General features: G+C 37.7%; 1 protein-coding gene across 1 annotated transcript; it reads left to right on the forward strand.

Annotated features, from left to right (window-relative positions):
- Positions 1-609: 609 nt before the first annotated feature.
- TMEM182 (transmembrane protein 182) lies at positions 610-21,161 on the forward strand. The gene is made up of 5 exons (XM_010394263.4): positions 610-939; positions 1,327-1,426; positions 2,824-2,922; positions 11,954-12,091; positions 20,059-21,161. Exons 1-5 carry the CDS (start codon positions 799-801, stop codon positions 20,280-20,282), a joined length of 702 nt encoding a protein of 233 aa, XP_010392565.3. The 5' UTR covers positions 610-798; the 3' UTR covers positions 20,283-21,161.
- Positions 21,162-22,409: the final 1,248 nt, after the last annotated feature.

Below are 22,409 nucleotides of genomic sequence, written 5' to 3' on the forward strand. Positions count from 1 at the left end.
TTTTTATCAGTTGCTTGAAAGAATTTTTAACTGCATAAATTTTTGATATATGCAAAAAAGATGCATCTGAATAAATAAAGCATTTAAATGTTTTTGTGTTTAGTGTTTGTACAGTTATTACCTTAAATGTAGGATGTAAATTTTTAATGATAACTATTTTTTTTAATATGGGATTTTTCAGAGGCATCTCTTCAGTTTGGCTACCATATTATAAAATTCTATAAAAAATCCTCAGCCTTCATTTTATAACGTGACTTATAGTAACTTCCAAAGTGTTGCAGATGTTTCCTTTCCTGCTAGCATCTAAGGAAACGTTGACCACCAGGCCTGAACTTTGGAAGTCATTGCTACTACTGTGTGCTCTGTAACACCACTCATGTCGATGGACAGAGCCATTGCAACTCCATCTCCGTCTCCAGTGATGTTGATGCACCAGCTGCAGTAATATTTCAAGTCAATCCCTGATTAGTTAGGGGAAGGTCAGCTATTTCTGACTGGCCTTGCCCAGACAGCGAAACAGAGCAAAGCTCTGCCATCAGTGTCCTAAAATAGAAGGCCCTTTTCATCTGTCAGACTTGAGTCAGCCACATGGAACACACACAAATTTGGAGACACAAATCAACTCACAGGGCATTGGGAAGAAGGGCACAGGCAGAAAGTCAAGTGAAGAGAAACTTCTTCAGATATGAGCTGTAGTCTCCAAACAGTTTTTTAGTTATTTGTACAATATTTTTCTTTTATTTTACTGCTAACCTTTTAATTAATTAAGGTTTTGATTTTTTTAAAATAACTTCAATAATGAAACTTAGTGTGGGGATATTTTTTGGAGGCTTCTTTGCAGCTCTGGGGGTTTTGCTTTTTTTGGTGGCATTTGGAACTGATTATTGGCTTCTTGCTACAGAAATAGGAACTTGTTCAGAAGCACCTGAAGATGCTGGGGTTAGTATGGACTTTTTATTTATAATGAGAATTATATATGTAGAATTCTTGGATGTGTTTATTTTCTAAGAATTTACTTCTGTATAAACTTTTGAATATACTCATTTTGACCTTCTGGAGGCTTACAAGCCTGCCTCCAAACCTCTTATAATAATTTGTAATCAGCTCTAAAATGAATTTTTATTTTGTGATACTGCTTTTGCAATATTATATTCTTTCAAAAGAAGAATGACTGTTTATATAGGCTATAGCTGACCTAAATTCAGACAGGTTGTGTGTCATGATGGTGGTGTTTTTTACGTCAACATCTAATTGAACTTAATCCTTTCAGCTGTCCAAAAATTGAATAATAGTGACTTTCTTTTTTTATTTTTTCTCCCTCTGTAGGGAGAGAAGGCCACTTTCCATCATGAAGGTTTCTTCTGGAGGTGCTGGTTTAGTGGAAGTGTAGGAGATAATAATGCAAGCATGTGGAAGTTTTGGTATAGTAAGTAAATTTTTCCTTTTAAATTATCTGCAGTCATTTTTTCGCAAAACTGTTGCGGTTTGGTGTGTTTTTTATTTTTACTCATATCTTACAAATAATTAGATTTCATATAGCTTCTTTGGGGATCAGGTTCTTCAGCTACCCTAAAATAAATTCTTGACGTACACTTTTGTAATCTGTACTATAGGAAACACCAGGACAAAATGATACAAGTTTAGCTATCAGATTACACTACAATTGTTATGGATGCCCTGTTAACCTGAGTACATTCTTAGTTACACGGTCTTTTGCCACTTGCTGTTAAACAGATGGCTTATTTCTGTTAAGTAGGGAAAAAAGAGCTTGGTGGTTAGCCTGGTCCATGAATTTTTCTTGGATAGTTTCTCCATCTACTTCTTAACCCACTACAAGTGGGTTAAGATGGGAATGGGCAGCTCCACTGTGAAAATGGTGTAGGATACATCATCTCCGGAAGAGTTCCTCTATTACATTCACAGATGACCTGTTGCTTTTTTTCACTACGTCCAGGGTTTTAAGACAGATAGAATTCCAAGATCAGATAGTGTTTTACAACCAAAATCTCCCATTAAGAAGTCAAACAAAACTTCTTCTCCAGTCTTTGACACTCCCTCTGAGGTCGGGAGCTCCCTCACCTTTTTGCAAGATTTCCATAATCCTTGCGAAAAGCAGGTGCCATCATACAAATTTGACTTCAATAGCCCATATTTTGCTAAATATATTGCTTAGTCTTAGGTGAAAAATGTAATATTCACTGTAGTTAATTTCCACTTGTTATTTATCTGGAAAATTCTGTGGTCAGGAATCTGAAATTTAAATGGGGTTTAAGTTATAGTCAGCTTTTATCTTTCACCAGCAAGAAGTTGATATTTTTAGAAGTATTTAATATAAAGGGTGAAATTACCCTTTTCTTGAGGATATTAATTCGATAGACTAAGCTCATATTTATGGACATTACAAACTTTCTGAAGATGCTTGATATTTTTGTTCTTTCACAAAAGAAAAAGTAATTGCCTGGATTTTGTTTGTTTGATTGCTTTTTTTAGACATGAAATAATGAGAAGAACATAATTAACCCTCAAATGAGAAAGGTACATATGCATCCTAAAGCATACATATGCATCACATATAAATTGCAGTGTGCCTTCAGCATGGCTCATTTACTGTCCCAGAGTACAAATCTGTATTGCTTTTTAAGAAACATTCTTGTTTGGATAACAAGACTCGTATCTCTTACTAAACCAAATTCACTGTAAGCTGTTGCCTAGGAAAGAACCTGAAATCTTGACCTATGAAGCTCAGTTTGCCCATTTGAAGAACAGACACGCAGTATTGTAAAGGTGGTAAAATATTAATCTTTTGCTTTCTTTCATTCTTAGCCAACCAATCACCTTCTAAGAATTGTACACATGCTTACCTGTCCCCATTTCCTCTTCTCCGAGATGAACACAACTCAACTTCCTATGACTCTGCAATCAGTAAGTATTGTTTGGTGCAAATGAGTACAATGCCTTTAGTTTCAAGAAAACAATTTGGATGCTTCAAAATAAAACAGCCTTATCGCTCCACACAGTTTAATTAACAGAGTTTTGGTATTTCTCATAATTTTACAACATGCATATTTAAGCCACTGTTTAACAAAGCACTTAAATGAATGCTTAACTTTAAGCATGATGGCAGAATGGAGGTAATTTCTGATAAAAAAAAAAAAAAAAAAAAAAAAAAGACGTTTCCTTTTTAGTGCTTTTTTTCCCCAATATAGTAAGTATCTTCCTTGGGCTGAATGCATTAAACAAGTACTTCTTGTCATGTATTTAAATAAATCTGTTTTTGATTTTGGTTGGGGTTTTTTTTGTTTGTTTGTTTTGGTTTTTGGGTGTTTTTTTTGGTTAAATAAATAACCACATATGGAAATGTATTAAATTTTTACTTTATGAGGAAGGAGGAGCAGAGCCTTGATGCTGTCTAAGTTTGTTTAACTGACTCAGATATATTTCACTGAGAAATCTTGTACTGTAACAGAGAGACATAAAAGTATATATTTATATATATGTGAAAGATATACATTAATAAAAACCTTTGTGTTTGAATAATGCCTAGAAAACTCTGTTTTTGCAACATTTAGAAACTACTTAAAAATATCAGGTACACTTAATCAGATTGAGATCTTTACGCAAACATATTTGAAGTAAATAACTTCTGATACCTATTTCATATGACTTTTTAAACAACCTGTGATGTGTGGATGCTACATGTCTCTGAGCTTGCTAAGGTACTTAAGTGATCCTTTCCTGTCCTGAAGCTGTAATTTTGCTTTTGCTAACCTTGAAGTGTCTTTAGAATCCAATTTTTATGCAGCAGACATGAAAAAGAAAATAAACTAGAATTATAATGGTTCTGTTAATCTTTAGAAATTATGAACTGTTTGTCCAGGAGGAATTCAGACCTCACCATTCAGAGATCTAATCTGTAACTTCATAGCACATCTAGAACAGTTTATCTTTCCATTTGAAAGTGACAGTCATCAGCTCCTAATAGCCTAGACAGAAATTGTATTCCACCGTTCACTCATACATTCACAAAGGTTCTTCAAATTATATTGCATGATTACACAGAAGTGGACAAACAAAGAAAAAGTAAAGGAGAAGGAATATCATCAAAAGTTTAATTAATTTTAGTTAATATTTGCCAAAAGAACCACTGCTCAAATATATTTTTCCTATCTATATTTCATATTAGGAGATTAAAAGTAGGCAGAACTGTACTATAGATGCTGGTCCAGGTAGAGTATATTCAGAGCCATTCCTGCTATATAAATAGATACAGTTGGATTGCTTTCAAGCTCATTAAAACTGAAGAGGGTTTGAGGGTTTTTTTGCCTACATTTCATTTGCAACATCCAAGCTGAGTTATTTACTAGAACAGGTATGATTGTTCAAGAGTCTTTCACAACTTTTTATGAAGAAGGTTATGTCATCAGCTCTTCTGTGAGTTCAAAACTTGTTTCTCCTTTAGTCTAGTTTGACAATCCTGCCCATGATATTTGGCAAACAAGTTTTTAAAACCTTGCTGCAACTGCAGTCACTAAGTTAAGAAATACTAGAAGGTTATCCTCTTCTTCTTGACTCCCAGTGCAGGAAATGGTTTTCTATAAAGCCAGTGGCAAAAGGCTTCAGTTTGGTTTCATGAATAACATGATTTCATCTATGATTTGTATATCTGGTTGTCTGCATCTAATACTTTGCATCAGCTAAACACAGAATAAAAGGGCACTACCAAAAAATGGAGGTGATTGTCCCATTTTTTGGTTCTGCTATTGTTTCTTGATAAAATATTAACATTTTCATGGCTCATAACTTTCTTGACATACTCTCTTCTGGGGATGATAAAAAGCCCAAATCTTCTCCCCAGGTTTATAATTTTTAGTGAGTCAATCTATTTTAAGTTCTATTTTAAGTAGGGGTATATAACAAGAAATTTTCTCTTTCATAGAAAAATAAACAGCTGAATAAAGAGCTTTAAACTTCATTAGAAAAATCAAACATGTATGCAACACATTTTCTAAAAATTTCTACCTTTCCATTCAGAGGGCTATTAGCTTCTGAGCAAGTAAAGGCATGTGCCTTTTTTACAGACTATTTGGCTTAAGAGACTTTTGGACCTTATCAGAGGAATTTTAATTCAGCTGCAGCCCCTTGTGCAGTCCCTTGTGTGGAGACACAAGTGTGGTTTGGTTTTGGAGTGTGGTGTCACCATCCAGCTAGAAGAGCTCAGGCAAAGATAAGTTGCCTGAGGAACATGAAATCTCCGATGCTTTTTGAGTGCAGTGTCTGGACCAAGTTCTCTGTTGACATAACTGCTTTGGCTTTAGGAGGAATTTGGCTCAGCGCTTTTCTGGGCCAGATTTCAAAACAGGCTCACCTATCCTTTCTTAGTTTATTTACATCTTTTTGTATGTTGAGTTTGTGTTAAAGCACTGAGGACAGGGAAGTCTAGTGTTAGAATATGCCTTACAAAGATTTAGAGCAAAAGCTCAGTTCATTCTGAGGTACAAACCTAAGCTATGAGCTCTTGGTGTCAAGGACTATAGCCTTAGATGGAAATGTAAAGACACAAAAGCCTGCAGGGGTGCTTATACTGGAGATTTCAATGTATACTTTAATGTGTCAGATATCTTTTAAACATTACTGTTAGATGCATGATCAGCTTCAAAGAGTTAGATAGCACTGCTTTGAAATTGCAGTTTGCTATACCTTTTAATCATGGTTATAATGTTTTTGTGCATTTATTGGTTTTGTTAAATATCTTGGCAGAGTGGGGAGGACTTCCCCTAGCTGTACTGTAAGGTATGGTTTCAAAAGCTGTATGAACCATCCTTCACAGTTAATGTGCTGAAGTTCATAGGCCATGTCATTTATCTTAGCCTGAAACAGGCTCTAAATGAACTCAGGGGAAGCCTGAGTCTAGTGACTTTCTGTGATGGTACAGAGGTTTAGAGTGACAACTATTATAATGTACAGCTCTTAAGTTGACTTAGCACCTCATTGTGTTGCTAGCAGATACATTTTTATGATGATTCACATACATAAGTGCAACAAACTACAACCTAGGAATAAAAAATAAATTAGACCATGCAATAGAAGTACCACAGCAGCAACCTACATATTCTAAAATACATTTGCATAATCATAACCAGATTAGTGGACCCATCAGGCTATTCTGAAAACTTAATATTATAGTTCTTTAATATTAATTAATTGCTAGCTAGATTAATGCACAGTATTATGTCACTAGACTACTTAACACTGATGTTCAAGGGCTATCACACTGTTCTACAGTTCTTTTACTATAGGACAATATTAGGCCTCTTTTTGGAAAATGTGCAAAGTTCTTACTCATGGAAATGGTCCCATTGGCCATAGTGAGATTATTCCTAAGAAAAAGAAGTGAAAAATATAACACTTAGTCACTAATTCATTATTTTTACTTTTGAGGGGATTTTTTTCAACTTAATTTGGAAATAAACAAAAATTCCCTAAGTGTTCCCAAGAGCTTTTGAAGCTGAAGTGGAAGCATTTTAATGGGGCAGCACAGGCACATTAGTTTAATACTCTGATTTGTAGCTGCTAGTGTTGTTTTTCCTGAATCTTAGTATCTTATTTTGTCCAGTGCTGGGCACATTGCCAGCATTTGAAATAACGCCTAATGGATTATAAACAATGTTTATAGGACTGAAGCAAAAGTATGATTCAGCAACTGTTAAATCCAAAATGGTGAGATGAAATTTATTGGCAGGTTTGTTAATGGGTTGAAATTAACCTAAAGTAATCTGGAAAATATCAGCAATGAAATCTGAAAATAGAATTTGTACAAGTGAAATGTTAGCAGCAGTCTATTTCTAGGGGAAAAAAATGCTCTTATGTAATACAGTCATATAATTGCCCATGAGAGATTTTAATACAGTACATTTATAAGGGAGAACTCTGTAGCCCCCAAGCAGCAACAAAGTAAGAAACATCTTAAACAGCAGTGTATCCATCCTGTGAATAATGTATTTGTTTTACTGTTAAAGTTATTAAAAAAAAATATTACTAAGGGATAGTAAAGGGTGCTGAATGAAGCTGAGAAAAGTCTTGCAAGGTTTACTGTGTTGCCAGGTATATCTCCTGTGCTGCTGCTGAGATAGGTGATTTCATTTACAGTTGTTTATCTGCGGAGAAGATACTCCTGGTTGAGAGCAGATCAGGCACTTCACCTTTCACTGTATTGGCACTGTGTGTGGCAATACTCTTCTTGAAAGGATTTCAATATCTCTTACATTAAATAGAGAGGTAAAAAAAGACATACTCTAAAATACAATCTGCAGTCAGATGACAGGAAATGTTCCCTTTTGGATGTGAGCTTGTCCGTGATAGTTCAAGGCAACTTTTCCAAGTCATTTTGCCTTGGAAATGTTTATGTGGCATTGTACTCACACATTTCAAAAGGTTTTTCATCCTTATAGTGCTTAATAATTCATATTGATATTAAATTCAAGATTAAGTGGCTGGGGTTTTTATGGTAGACCACAGTACTTGTACGGACTGATGGCTGTGTTTTGAAAACACTTTAACTCAGCAAGGGCAATAAAATACTTGGTATGCTTTCATGAGGCTGATGTTAACATCTTCAACAGTGGAAGGGTGTTGCTTTGAGTCATTAACCTGGCTGTCCCTGACTAACTATTATGGAGCTTCAGAGGCGTGCATGACTGCTGCACAAGCGTGTGTTGTAGGTGACACAGCTCTGTAACTTTTCAAACATGTTATTGCTTGTCTTTTATATCATGCATCAGTAAAATCTTAAAATATGAATCTTTAACTTCAGTTTGTAATCAATGATGTGATCTACTAGATAATAGGCTTTTCTGATACTAGAAAACAAGGCTTTTGGTAATTTTCACACATTTCTCCAAAATTTGGTCCTTTGCACAAACCCAGATACTTCTTCTAGTTTTCAAATAATGCAAAAGTCCCTGGAGGGACCTAAATTAGGATCTTTAGAGAGAAAAGCAAGTAACAAGGGAAAACTACAGGTCATGCAATTTTGGAGGAATATAATGTTCTTATACAGGCTCAATGGTGCAGTTGTGTACTCCTGTTTTCTGCTCAGTCCTTTTTTATTTTTAGGTCTGCCTGTCATTTCCAAGGCAAATGCTGTACTCAACAGAGGGGCAACTTACCAAGACAACTTACAAAACCTTCTGTTTAGCACACTTGCAACACAGAGCAGTGGTTTCTAAGATTTTAAACACTGCAGATATGTTTACTTTGCACTCTGCAATTATGACAGAGGGGTGAGGGGTCAGTAGCTCTGACCGAGGAAGCTGTGACTGGTCCAGAGAGATGGTCCCGAAAGAGATCATCTTCCTGAGGTCCAGTGTCTTCCCTTGGCTGCTGGCTAGGAGGGCCCGTGCAGAAGCTGTCAGCTCCTTAGTGATTGTCAGCTCGTGATTTCAGCTCAGCTCTGCAGGGCAGCCTCCAGGCCAGACCAGGGAGAGAGACGAGAGGCCCGTGTAGCTGTTCCGCACGAGGTAGCTTTATTGGTCCGTACTCTGGCGAAGGGGAGCCAGGGACAAGCATCTCTCTGCCCTCGCAGGGGCAGGGGGTTAGCTTTATAGGGATACAGGGGGTGGGTGCCAGAGGGTAAAGGCCAATGGGTTACAAAAGAACTGCATAGGGTCTCCCAGAGGATTCTGGGTCTGTCTTCTTCTCACCTTAACTGAAGAGTAGCTGCCTTCCCAGGGGTCCTGCTGGGAGATGGCTCAATCGCCTTATCTCAGCAGATGTCCCTCCAGGGCAGTGGCTGGGCATACCCTACATAGTGGTTGTACTTTATTTCTTCTGTTGTAGGAAATACTTGGAATGATGCCTGTATTTGAGGTGGGTAACTCTAACATATCTGTGAAGTACTTGGAAGAGACAAGGGTACTCCTTGTCATCTGGGCCCGAACTTGGGATATCCTATGAACTACCTCAGTGAGACTTGAAATTGTGCAAACATCTATTAACACTCTTTGTAGATACACTTTGTATGGGTACACCAAACCATTATTTCTTGAAACAGACTTTGGATCACAGTCTCAGCCCTTTTCATCGGATATAAGAAGAGTAATTTAAAGCAGCATCTTCTGTTGCATTTTACCTATCATTGTTCATCTCAACATCGGAGCAGCAAGGTCTTTGACTTCAAGAGTCAGGAGACTTAATTTCAACCAGCTCTTTTGTGTCCATCTGTAGGTGACAGCTAAGCTAAATGACAGCAGTAGGCCTGAGTTGTAATTTTGAATGATTAGCCCTGTAGGAATTGATCTTGCCCATCTAGGCAGAGAAGATGGGAAATGTGGTCTAAGCAAAAACCGTCAGAGTATAAAATAAGTGAAAACTTCTTTGCAGGAAAATGATGGCTTTTTAATTCCCTTACAAAAGTAAAAGTCTAAGTGCTCACTGGGTGTTTCCTCACACCTGGGCCACAAATGAGCTGAATGACTTTCTGCCTTGCAGATTAGAGGGGGTAGTATTTTGCTTGCAAAGTCAAAGATTTGTGAGCAGACTTTGTACCTGTCAATTATGCTCTATTTTTTAATTGATGTTTAATGACAGAATTAGCTTAATAAACAAGTATTAGGATAATCAGACTTTATCCATGATTCTCTAGAGTAAATAACTATTTCTAGAGAAATAGAATGGAATGTTCTTTCAGGTGATAGCTAGGTGAAATCAGTATTTCATATATAATACATAAAATAGTTACAGGGTTGGAGCAGAGGAACAGCTTTTCTCTTGTATAGTTGCAGAGAGGTTTAAACAAATTTTCATCAGTTGTATTTGTATTCCTTTTGTGCTCTGTTTCTAAGAATATTTGAGCATCAATTCAAAATTTTCTCATGAAATTTCACTAAAAGCAGACTTCAAAGCTTCCTGTATGAAGAGCAGATAATGAAAATGGATGTTGGTTTTGTAATGCTGGAGAATCTTGTGTCCTCATCCATTCAGAAAATAGAAACACTGCTGCATTACTTAGGTGACTGACCATAATAATAAAAAGAAAGCTTTTTCAAGGTCCATTTTGGCCAATGTGTCCTATTATGTAGTATGACTTTGAAGTACCTTGGGCCACCCACGTAAAAGAGTTGGGTGGTTATAGATTGATTTAGTGGTATTAGGCTTTAAATGAGGAAGTAATGTCCCATGGACTTGGAGACTGCAATGAAGCTTATCAAAGTAGCCCCATGAGTAAAATAATACGAAATTGCTTCAGAAACCCAAGACTGAAGGACTTGAGAGATTTACCTTTCTAGGTCTCCATTCACTGTCCATTTGCATTAAGTGAATCATTTAACTATGTGTTTAACTTTAAACAGGTGCCTAAAATCCCATAAGAGGTATACTATTTAAAGCAAAACACACATTTAACTGCTTTGCTGAGCCATAGCCTTATTTCTTACCTACTATTCCAATAATTTTTTGTTTATGTGGAGTGGAGACTTGGATATGAACCAAACCCCAATTTTAACCCTTCTGCCGGGTACTTTCAGACACATTCATCCTTTTAATGCCCAAATCTGCTGATCAGTGTGGTGGAAAATCATGTCTCTGAATGTTTTCCTGGATTAAAAAGGATGTTATTTAAAAAGAGTGGTGATTGTAATGTGATGAGTGTGATCTAGCTAATACATTTACAATGCTAGTGATGTATACTTTAACTTGAGTTAAGCTGGTCAAGTTAAAAACCATAGACTTTTGGAATACATCAGTGGGAAACACAAGCTGCTAATGCCCTAGTGCGCCTTCAGATTTCAGATGAGAGCAAACCTGAATCATTGTGAATAGCTGTCTCTAACAAGCTGTATGAATTTGAATCTTTCAGGATATGAACTAGTATAATAGTTGCTTGGTTGTGTTTTTCCGTAACAGTAAGTAGGTGCTGTCAGATGATAAGTGGCAGTTTCTTTTGTGATACACTTTTCCTGACTTGCCAGCTGGCTTATATGCTTTCCCTCAGTTGGGTGGAAATGTTTTTCACTGACTGAATTGTCAGTGCTTCAAGATTTTCAGATCTGACGATGGAGATCTTTACAACTCATAATTTTACTAATGGGTTGTGTTAATGTACCAATTTTTGAATTCATGGGAGAAATTTATGTCACTCTTGTAGCATTTGTAAAATGATGACTTTGTTAAATGGATGTGCAATTAACCAGCTAAAAACTAATTGTTAGAAAGACTCTTTTGGCCAGAGTATGTCACAAAACTCTCAGCTCATTTATCACCAGCTGCATCCATTAATTCAGCACTGCTTGGCACTGTCTAACAGGGGCTTCTGAAACATCACATTTTAAATTTAATAAAATACAAAGAGCTTTAGAGCAGAAATAGGCTGGTTTAAAACTTAGCTGTTTTTCAGAAATATGGTTTACATTTTTTTAGTTTCTCCCTGCTCCTAGCTTAAGTTTCTTTCTGCTGAATATGGGTGTATATAAGGAATATTATCCTGCTGTAAATTGTAAAGAACTTACAAATTGTTATTGGTGATATAGTCTGGGCACTAAGAATTCAAGATACTGCAGCTCTCTGCTTCTCCTACACAATTTTGGTAAAATAATTGCATCCTATCAGTCCAATCATTTATGCCAAAGAATCACTGCTATAGCTTTGCCATACCATTTTCTAAGGAGTGTCAATTTGGTCAAGATGCTATCTTACAAGGTACTGCTAAATATTCAGCAGATGCATTTCATTCACAAGAACTTAGACCCTGTTTTCCATGATCATCAGGTAAGGACTGGTAATCAAACCCAATTTTATCCACATGATATATAAAGTATATGCAAAATAGAATTAACGTTTCATTTGTTAATAAGGCAAGGGATAAAAGAAGGGGAAAGGAAAAATCTTTGTTAACCAACTTGGATAAGTTCTCAAAAACATTGTATATTTTTCCTTTTTCTTCCTTCTTCCTTTTCTCCAGTTTATCGAGGTTTCTGGACGGTTCTGATGCTCCTGGGAGTGCTCACTGTTGTGGCAGCTAGTTTCCTCATCATCTGTGCAGCTCCTTTTGCCAGTCACATTCTATACAAAGCAGGAGGAGGCTTTTTCATCACTGCTGGTGGGTATACTGTTTGCTCAGTCAATTAAAGAGTAGAAAAGATGTGTTATTTCTTGCATTCTCCTTAACCAAAAATTGTATCAATCATGGCTAAAAGAAATAGAAAGCATATGGTTCTATCCTTTGGCTTGTGGAGTGCCTGCACTTGGAGACAATTCTTTCCACAATTATTTAGTCATGAAGCTATTATAAAAGCTATTTTGGGGTTAAGGTTAAAAAAACCCCACGTCCAGGACAAATCATGGAATTACACTGCAATTTCAATCTACTTTTTTTTTAACAGGAAGAAGAATGCATATTTAAGGATCTTGCCTTATAGGATTCTCAAGGGCTTTAGCTAAGGAGAGGGTTTTGTCCATTATCAGTGATGCAAAAGATGATTACAGTGGACTCTGAAGAAGTTGGGAGACAGAACACATTTGCATGACCAATACAGGAAAATGCTTTGGATGTGATAGGACTAAACAGAATAGTTGTCATATATGAGTAAGTAGGAGCTCTAAACCTCTGTGAATGAAAGATAACAAGTAACTGAATTCCCTCCTTCCTCATAACCCACACATACCAAGGAGGATGCACCCCCCCCCCCAGGATTCAGCTGATATGGACAGCTCACTGGCACGATGTTTGCTTAACCTTGAAAAGTCTGTGAAGACGTTACACTGGTGTGTAAGATATAGTTATATAGGATGTAAATGATAGTATGTGCTCCATCACTGTTCTCCTTAGTTTAAAGCCTGGTGAGAGACAGCCCTGTGAGAGCATATTGTGTTACAGGGTAGAGCTACCCGTGTCAGGACCAAAAGGCCTGGGACCTCTTTTTGCTTCTCATACTGACCCCCTGACCTTGCTTACCTACTGCACCTCTCAGCTCTTCATACACAGCTAGTGATCATTATTCCCTTCCAAAGGACTCAGTGAGGTATAGGAAGTATTTTATAATATTTTAGCTGAAGGAAATCCTGCATACTTACATTTTATCCCTTGAGAATTACTCCTTCACACATAAAAGACGTTCAAAAAATATTCATAGTCTGATGGAGTCTTAGATATTTCAATGCTCTTTGTCACTAATTTGCAGGGCAAGAGCCCATGCGAGTTTTGCTCTTTTTCTGCATTTGTAATGCATGAAAAACCTCAGCTGTCACTAGAAAGTAGCAGAAGATGTTTGAGAGGAAAAGGGCACTTGAAAGATGCCAGGACCTGATGGGCAGAGGTGCAAAACAACGCTTGTGTTCTGCACTCTGGGTCAGTTCGTCTGCCCTCATTTAGGTATGGGAAAGTTAGATCCCAAAGTCTGTACTAGCCTCCCCTGGCTTCCCTAGGAGGCCTTCAAGAGGCTATAACATTCACTGGCAGCAAAAAAAGTAGGTATGTAAGAAGTTCCCCCAGCTGGGGATTCACTTCACACTGAAAGAGGGGCCTAATTGGATCAGATGTGTGTGCTATGGAGGAACCCTACACCTCTCTTTCCTTTACTGAGAGAATCTAAAAAGATTATTTCTTTAGGTATGTGAAGTTAAGTGAGCTTTATTATCCCAGTGTGTGACCTCTGGTCTGTGTCTTTGCCCCTTTTACCCTTTGTCCCTATAGAGCAGATGTTCTTCAAGGGAAATCCTGATTTTTTACTCCCTCTGTATGTAGTATCTTTCAACTTCAGGACTGTTCTCAATCAGGGCTTCAGAGAAGAGCTATGTTATTTTTACTATTACCATTAGTGTTGTTGAAAAGCAAAGATCTTTAGCAAAATACTGCTATAATTTGTCAAAAAGTAGTGGTGCCAGAAGAAAATAGGAGCCATTCAACCTGCTAAAGACAGAGCAAGATAAGATAGACTTGATGCAGAAGAGATGATCTACTGTGTCCCTGCTGCCCTGACCCCTTACTCTGCCCATCTCCATCAGGACTAGAGATCCTGTTCATTAACTACCTGCCAAATCAAAACAGGACATGGAAGGGGAGAGTGATGAGAAGTGGTGCATATTTACCACTTCTCAAACATGTGATCAGGATGCAGCCAGGGTGTACATCTACTTAAACACGGACCTAATGGGAAAATTAAAAGATGTAATGTGGCTTAGGTTAATGTGACTTAGATCTGGTGGAGTTCTTCTAAGACAGAAACTGGCAGCTTGTTTTGAAGAAAAAAAAGAATTATATACATTATTTTAAAAGAGCCTGGATGCTGTCTTACCGCAAAATTAAAGTATGTGTTATACTGTAGAGAATAGTCTTCTGAGAAGAAAGTTAGACAAGATGGTTCTGTGGAAGTTAGGAAGAAGATAAGGAAATCAGTTGTTTTCCTACTTACATGTCTTAAAGTTAGATGAAATAACTTTAATATCTGTTACTGGACAGAAATATCTTTATACTTCTGCAACCTTAACTGAAAAATTAGCAGCGGAGAAAAGTTCTGCCTCAATTGAAGAGTACGGCTTGTAGCATGGTCTGCTGTGACATCTTAGGGTTCAGGAAGTAGCTGAAGATATTTTTGGTAATGAGATTCATGCCAGCTGTTCAGCCATCTGAAAGATGTCTTGTATGAACCAACTGCTTAAATTTCTATTGTCAACAGTAAGAACACTCAGATGGACACCTCACCTTCTGTGTGATAAGGTAGATAGGCTTGCATTTTGGAAAGACCCATTCAAGAAGCCTAAATGGAGATCCCGAGTGACACAAAAAAATTTAGGTTGTAAAGGACCCCTTGTGGCAATCAAGTCTGACGTCCCATTTAGAGCAGGGTTGCCTTCAAAAGTAGATCAGGCAGCTCAGAGCCTTATCCAATCAAGTTTTTAAAATCTCCAATAATTGATGTTCCACAGCATCTTTGGTTGCTTGTCTCAGTTTGACCAACTTCATTGTGAGAAATGTTTTCTTTTTTCCTTGTTTTCACCTGAAATTGCCCTTGATGCAGTTTGTGACAATTACATCTCATCCTTGCAAGTCTGTAGGTCACTGAAAAGTCTATCCCCATCTTTTCTATAACTCCATTTAGAAAAATGAAGACTGGATTCTTTTCCAGACTAAAATTGCCCAGCTCACTCAGCCTCTACTTGTTCTCTGTTCTCCTAACCATTTTGGTGGTCATCATCTCAGTTTATCAGTATCTCTATTTCACCAGGGGACCCCAAACTGACATAGCTTACCACATATGATAACACAAGTGTTGAACAAAGGGCGATAATAGTATTTTCAAATCTGATGGTGGTGTTCTTGATAATGCAGCTCTGTATGATATTAATTTTTGTTTCTGCCAGGTCTGCTTGAATTCTTGTACACTTAAAGGGGCCATTCTTGTCCTTTAAGAAAATTGCCTATGAGGAACACCAAGTTCTTCTAGGCTTCTTCGTCCTTTAAGGCAGCCTTTGCTCTTCAACGCAGGCTCTCTTAGGATCTTGCCTACCAGTTCTCTGCACAGTTTGGAATGTGTTCTCCTAAGTTCTGGGTCTTACTCACTTTCTGTATTCCTCCTAGGATATTAACCTTTGCCATTCCATGGCCATTATAACTACAAGTAACGCCGCCTATCATTTTCCTGACCCATTTTTCCTTAATTTGGAGTAGAAAAACTTTGTAACCTTATTAACCACCTGAGGCCACAGGTGAAACTAAAGCTGCAATACCTGTGGGGAAAAGTGAGTATCAGTTCAATGATACCACAGTAAGTGACTTAAGTGCTGCCTTTGCAGCCTCACCTCCCTGTCTGCTACCTGAGAGGATGGTCCAAGAGCAGCTGCAGTACTGCAAACTGTAAGACACCTTATAGTGTCTTCAAAGGTCACAGGAATAGAAGGGAAAGCTACCATAAAATGATCTCTTAGATTAGCCTTCAATAAAGTCCATAATTACCTTGTGCCTCTTTCTGCTTTGGTGGTGGTGAAAACTGTCCTCTTGTACTGATGCCAATAAGCAATATTCCAGGATGTGCACAGAACATTACGGAATCACACCCTGGTGAAGAAGCAAGATTAGAAGGATGACTCCTGCTTCCTGCCAGAAGAGTGAAAAAACTTTAATTTGAGATCCTAGATGAGGACAAAAATCTCTTTTCAGACATGTACCTACTTCCATAATTCTTACATGGGAAACTCTGCATGTACTTCAGCAGACAATGTCAACTGTTATTTTTAAATAAAGGTCGCAAGAGGCCAAGGTAGGTGGTAGAATCTGAAATAAGCACAAGAACAGAAAAATGCATTTAATAAAAAAATATACACATAAAAGTTTTCCACAAGTGAGATAAAGAGTTCTAAACTTCCAGGCAAAAGTAAAAAGCTCACATCATTCTTTCCAGCACCTGTTGTCTTCGTGTCTGCATAGTAAAAGATTCATGCCATAAACAGCCATTCACCATTGACAAGTGAAAGGCATTTCTACGTGGGAAGAATCAGTACTAAAGGCCAGCAAACTGCTTCTTGAATTCACAGACATTTCTAAAGGTTCTGTATTCTTTCTCCTCTACAATATGCACAAGTATTTGTTTGAAAGAAATTCAAAAGAATGAATGTGAAAGACAGAAAAGAGTGACCTCAGAGAAGTCCATGTCTTATCACACTGCACAGAACTGTGTTTCAAGCATGTGTGTTTATAAGAAAAAAAAGCAAAATGAAAAAAAAAAAAGAAAGAAAAGGAATAGAAGGGAAGTATTTATTTGTCTTAATCTCTCTCAGACATATTTCATGTTCTAGGAATAATTTCCCCCATCATTCCTGATTCATGCAACTGCTGTTCTATTTTTTGTTCATTAAAAGGCAAAGGCAAAAGGATGCTTGCACTCTATGAAAAAGGTCTAAATGCCAAAAACGTAGAAATGAGCATAGCACACACTGTTCCTAAAAATATTTGCTTCAAGAAATTGCCGAGATTTTTTCAATCTCAGTAATTTTCTCGTGGAGTTTGGCTTTGAGGGTTCATGACATTCACAATAGATAGTGCAAGACTTCAGGAGCAGATTTCTCAGGATAAATATATATTCAGTAAACTCCTGTCTAAGCGCATAACGCCTGTGAAATCATAACTCTGTGAAAACTAGACAAAAAGAGTGCTAATGAATGAAATACTGATGGAGGCAACAGGACATAGTCAGTTTTTACTTAGCCTGATTCTATAGTTCAAGATATTTATTGAACATGCTAATACTCCTTTTAATTAGTCTCCATTAGCAGGTGATGAGAACCCTTAAATACTCCTTTAGTGCCTTAATTAACTAAGACGGTTTACATACTCTTCCTTTGTTTTTCTTCCCTTTTAAGGAAGAACATTTATCTCTGCTTGACATACATTTCTTCCACAAATTTCCATGCCCAACAATTTGCCACTCACAGGTGTAACAGCTTGCTGTGAAATCACACCCGATGGATGATAGATTCCCTGAAGCTGTTTTACCACTGGCTGCACTGGCTTGCTATTTTGCACCTACATGGTGTTGATTCTAGTTTAACGACCTAGGTGTTGCTTCAGAGTGCCCGAAAAGCAGGGGGTGCCCATTTCTCAATTAAGACACCTTTGATGCTGTTTTGTTTTAATGACAGATGTTTCTAACTGCCCTACATAAATTTGCTTCTACCCAGGATGCCAGAGGGCATTCCAGATGTGCAAGGCCTGGTTAAACTTACCTGCTGCTATAATAATGGAATATGCATTACTACTTTTTGTAATTATTATTGTTTTGGGCCAAGTTTTCCCCAAAGCAGAGAATGAGTAGAAGACTAGTTTCAAAATGCATAGGCACAGCCAGCTGAAGAGGTAAATTCCAATTCCTTATGGATTTTGCCAGATTATTAATGTATCTTTCCAAATCTTATGGCTATAATTTGTTTGTTGTTCAAGTTTTGAAACCTTGAACAAAATCCATGTATCTAATGATTCATTTTTTGAATTTGTCCCTGAATCTTTCTACTTTTAAAATCAAAATTACTAGCTCTGTTTGGTTCTAATTTTCCTGTGTTGCCTACATTATCTGTTATCATTAGATGTTTTGTTCTAGGAATCTTCTGCTTAATTTGAATTATATTTGAAGAGTCTTCAATTTAATTTCTCATTCTTCATGTCTGGCCCTAAGGCAATCCTTTCCTCTGATTGTTTCAGTGGTTTTATGTTTAATACAGGCACAGTACTAAATTCCATCAAAATTGAGTTTTACTTAGGTAAAATACTTTCAAAATTGAATTTATGCCTCTTAGAGTTGTGTTGGGTTTTTTCAAACTTTGTTAGGAATTTGAACCCTAGCAAAAAATGTAATCCTGGAAGTGTATTTCAAAGACACAAAATGTGTCTGCCTCCTTCTTTATTCAGTTTTTCTACTTTTATTTCAGCCTCCTAGAAACTGCAGATCCTTTGGGAATTTCAGTTATGTTTTGATCATGCCGCAGGTTAACTACTTCAGCCCTTTCTTTGTTGGTCTTCAAAATATAGTGTTTATAAGGATTGAACCATGAGTTCTCACCTATCAGATGTTCAGGATGTATGTAAAGATATTATATTTTGTCCATAAAGCAATAACAGGAAGATCATCCAATCACCAGGTTAAGATGTTGTATCAAACCTGCCTGGTTTTGTCTGCCTCAGGTGAGGGGGTGAGGACAACAGCTGCTGGGGAAAGGAGGTTGTGAGGCAGCATCTCTGGTTGGGGATGGGGAAAGGTAACCATCAAAGGTTACCAGGACATGTGGATATGGAAGCAAATGGCTGGCCACGGGTGCTTACGAAGTGCATTTGCGGGTTTTGCCACAAATGTCACATTTGTTCAAGGTTGCATTGCAAGTATTTAGCAGGATGGAGAAGAGACCACAAATACCTTTAACTTACAGTGTGCAGCCTCAAGTTTGGCAGTGAAGTGTTCCCAGGACTATGCACTGACTTATGTTTTAATGAGGCACCTAAACATCCTGGGATGAAAACACGATGGGGTGGTGTCCCTCAAATATTTTAATGTTAGAATAGATGGTCCTGCTGCTGCAATGCTGCTGTGACAGCTGGAGCTCAGGGAGCAAATGGGTACAGGCTGGAGCATGCAAAAAATTTAGACTCATGCCCTCGGTTCTCCAGCAAATCTTCTTCTGGAGCATCTGTGCTGCAGGCTTGCATTTCTCAAGTGTCCACATTCCTCTAAAGTGAAATGAAATATTAGGAATGCAACTGATACTTTGGAAAGCACTTTCTTCTTATATGTCCTTCTGGTGTATAGTAACAAGGAGATTAACAAAGTTTGTAAGGACATGTGCTCCTGTTACTATAATGTATAAACAATTCAAAGGCCTTTCAGAGGAGAGGTTGGGAAAAGGCTGTGAATTATGTGGTGGATTAATTTCAGGAAACTGTTGTATGCAATTTGAGATTATTACTAATAGCCTGTTTCATAGTTATTATTTAATTATTGTTGGGCTTTGTTCCTATACCAAGAGCTTCTTTTCTAAATGTGGATGATTTTGATTTAAACATATTTGAATTTTGCTGCAAAATATTTGGGTAGAATATTCTAAAGTTGTCTGTTCTAAACAGCCCTTTTCATAAGAATAGAGAAGCAAATGCAGAGAGGTGAAGAGGATAGAAACATTTCCTACTCCTTTCTATATCTCATCCAAAAGACTGATAAAAACAATGCCAGAATTTGGGAAGTAAAAGTAGATTTTTTTTCCCCCAGATTGTCCCAGTCCATCCCACCACCTTCCCCCACCTTGACCCCTGAATTCAAACCAGTAAATATCTGCATGAATTTTGTCCTTAAAGTCTGCCTACCAAAACCAGATATCTCCTTTGTCATGGAAGTATGCCTTTCAGGGCAAATCAGGAGCAAGATGGACATAGTTCTAGTTAGTGGAAGCCAAAGCCAAAAATTATCCAGTGGTGGCTGACTGTGCCATGCAGACAGGACCTCAAGCATTGATGGATTTTTAGGTAATACAGTAAATGCACCCAGCATCTGTCTCTCACTCTGTTGTTAAAACCTGGTGTTTCTTTTCCAGGTGTCTTGTTTTCGCTGGTAGTCGTGATGTATGTCATCTGGGTCCAGGCCATGGCTGATCTGGAAGACTACACAAACACGAAAAAAATGGATTGTCCAGACTTTGCTGTTTATGTACGTTATGGCTGGTCTTTTATGTTGGCTCCTATAGGAGTGTTTTTTTCTTTATTAGCAGGAATGCTGTTCTTGTTGGTAGGGCGTGCCATTTATTTACACTCAGACTAGTCAGGCACCGCTGAAGGGAATACAGCAATACTTGTGAAACTTCGTGACAAGTGTAAACTGGAGCACAATTTTGTACATTATTACCATTATGGCAATCCTAAGTGTGCAGGCAGACTTCTGGAAGTTCTCCTATTACTTGTTTAAGGGTAAAGGACACAAAACTCAATAGAGGACGAAACCACCTTTAGTCCCAACTAGTTGTTTTTAGTTCTTTAGAGAGTACACTTGTGGTTCTTCACACTGTACTATTAGCAGCATTTTTGTAGGTTAACAAACAGAAGAAAACAAAAATTTTCTGCAAGTAAAAGGCCCACATGAAGTGGCTCAAATCAACATTTTATACATTTATTTTTTAGCATTTACACTGTATTTCTGTTTGTAGAGAATGGCACAAGGTAGATGAGAAGGCAAACATTCAGACACAGTAATTTAATCTACCTCCTCTCCTGCTTTCCACTACTTGCCTTAGCTTTAATGGCAGCAAGCATGTCTGCACTTTATAAAAATAGAGTGCAGTTGTTCATGCAGCATCCATAGGAAGAGGATGAGAGAGAAGATAATTTCCATGAATGTGTAAAAGCTTAACTGTTCTATTACCCATTTCTCTTTTCTGTATGCATTTGAAAGCTGTGTACTTCTGTATTCTGAAACCCATGTGTGTTGCATGATTCTGTAAGCCAAAATGCCGTAGTACAATCACTATCTGAAGTTATGCCAAAATTGTATTTTGAATTATAGCATTATTATTTTAATTAAGTTTTAACCCTTTTATTTTTCAGTGGAACAATTGGCTCCTCTAACAAATATTTTCATGGTTGTGTAAAATTAATTTTTTATTAAAAAAGGTTTATTATCAAGACAATATCTAGGACATAAAAATGTGTGTCTTATGCAGCCTTCATTTTCCCACATATTAAAAGTCTGCATTATAAACCAAATCCAACTTGCCTACTAGGCTTGCTAGGGAAAGCAATGAGCCTAGCTAAGACAGCAGGGGAGATGGATTTGGTTCTGCGTTGTAGGAGTGGTTGGTTCTGTGTGTGTGTGCGTGCACATCTGTGTGGAAGATGGGGTAAGGATGAGACTGTAGGCATGGTATGGAAAAGGTGGGGTTGAGTTTTAACAGTGGGGAAACTTTCTGGCATTGGGCCCAAATAGAAATTAAATCAATCTGAGAGTGTGCTGGTTTTCACTTTGTAACTCAATGCAGAATAGTTTGGGGCTGATGGGGAAAAGTAAAGGCTGCATGTCGGTTTGTTCTTGTTCATAATGCTTAATTCCACAGCTGTTATGAATACTGAAAGCATTGCTAAAAGGCAGGAAAGGAATGCCCACATAGAAGATGTGGTGGGCCAGATTGGATGTTACTTCCATTTTGGGAGCTTTCTTGATTGGAAGCTTTCCAACCTTTCCTGCTACTTATTTATTTTTCCCTCATCAAGATTAGTGTTATACATTATAGAACAGGAAGACAACAAGAGTGGGAGGTAGGGAAGCTGGGACTCTGAGGTTTAGAATAATTACCAATTCACAAAAATATTTTTATTGGCAAATAACACAGTTTTTTTAATTACTGTGTCAGAGAGTATGGTGGGTGAATTTTAACCAAATATTCATAAGCGTATATATGAACGCCACATAAATGATTGCCATCCGGAGAACATTAGGGTTACACCATAATGCCTTTGGTTAGTCAGGAAATGCTGAAATTAACCCTGCTCGTTGTGCATATGGTATTATATTCCTGCCCTTAATTACACAATCACATACTGTTTCTCAAATAATACACCCTGTTGGTATTTGCCCTCTTTACAGTCTAGGACACTCACTGGTAATTGTGAAGGTAAACTCAATAATCAAGAGTTATTGACTAAGTACCCCTCCCAAACCCTGTCTGCTTCTCTGCAGGGGAGAGTCCTTCTCCATGAGAGCTTAGAGGGGGCAATATGCTTGAGCCACTTTCTTGCAGCTTTTGGAAGCTGGAGGAATTGAGAGGTGCCTCAGAGCTGGACCTCTTCCAGCAAACCCAACCATGTGTGCAGCAGCAACTAATAAACTCTGCAAGGAATGAGCCAAAAGCTCCTGTGGTGCCCTTAATTCAGCCCATGTGCATCTTCAGAAGGCTCT

The sequence above is a fragment of the Corvus cornix genome, chromosome 1 (genome assembly GCF_000738735.6).
Source record: "Corvus cornix cornix isolate S_Up_H32 chromosome 1, ASM73873v5, whole genome shotgun sequence".
Lineage (NCBI taxonomy): Eukaryota > Metazoa > Chordata > Aves > Passeriformes > Corvidae > Corvus > Corvus cornix.

Coding starts and splice junctions, on each gene's coding strand:
- TMEM182 (XM_010394263.4), top strand. CDS start 799: ATGAAACTTAGTGTGGGGATATTTTTTGGAGGCTTCTTTGCAGCTCTG. Junction 940..1,326: donor AAGCACCTGAAGATGCTGGG/GTTAGTATGGAC, acceptor CTCCCTCTGTAG/GGAGAGAAGGCCACTTTCCA. Junction 1,427..2,823: donor CATGTGGAAGTTTTGGTATA/GTAAGTAAATTT, acceptor TTTCATTCTTAG/CCAACCAATCACCTTCTAAG.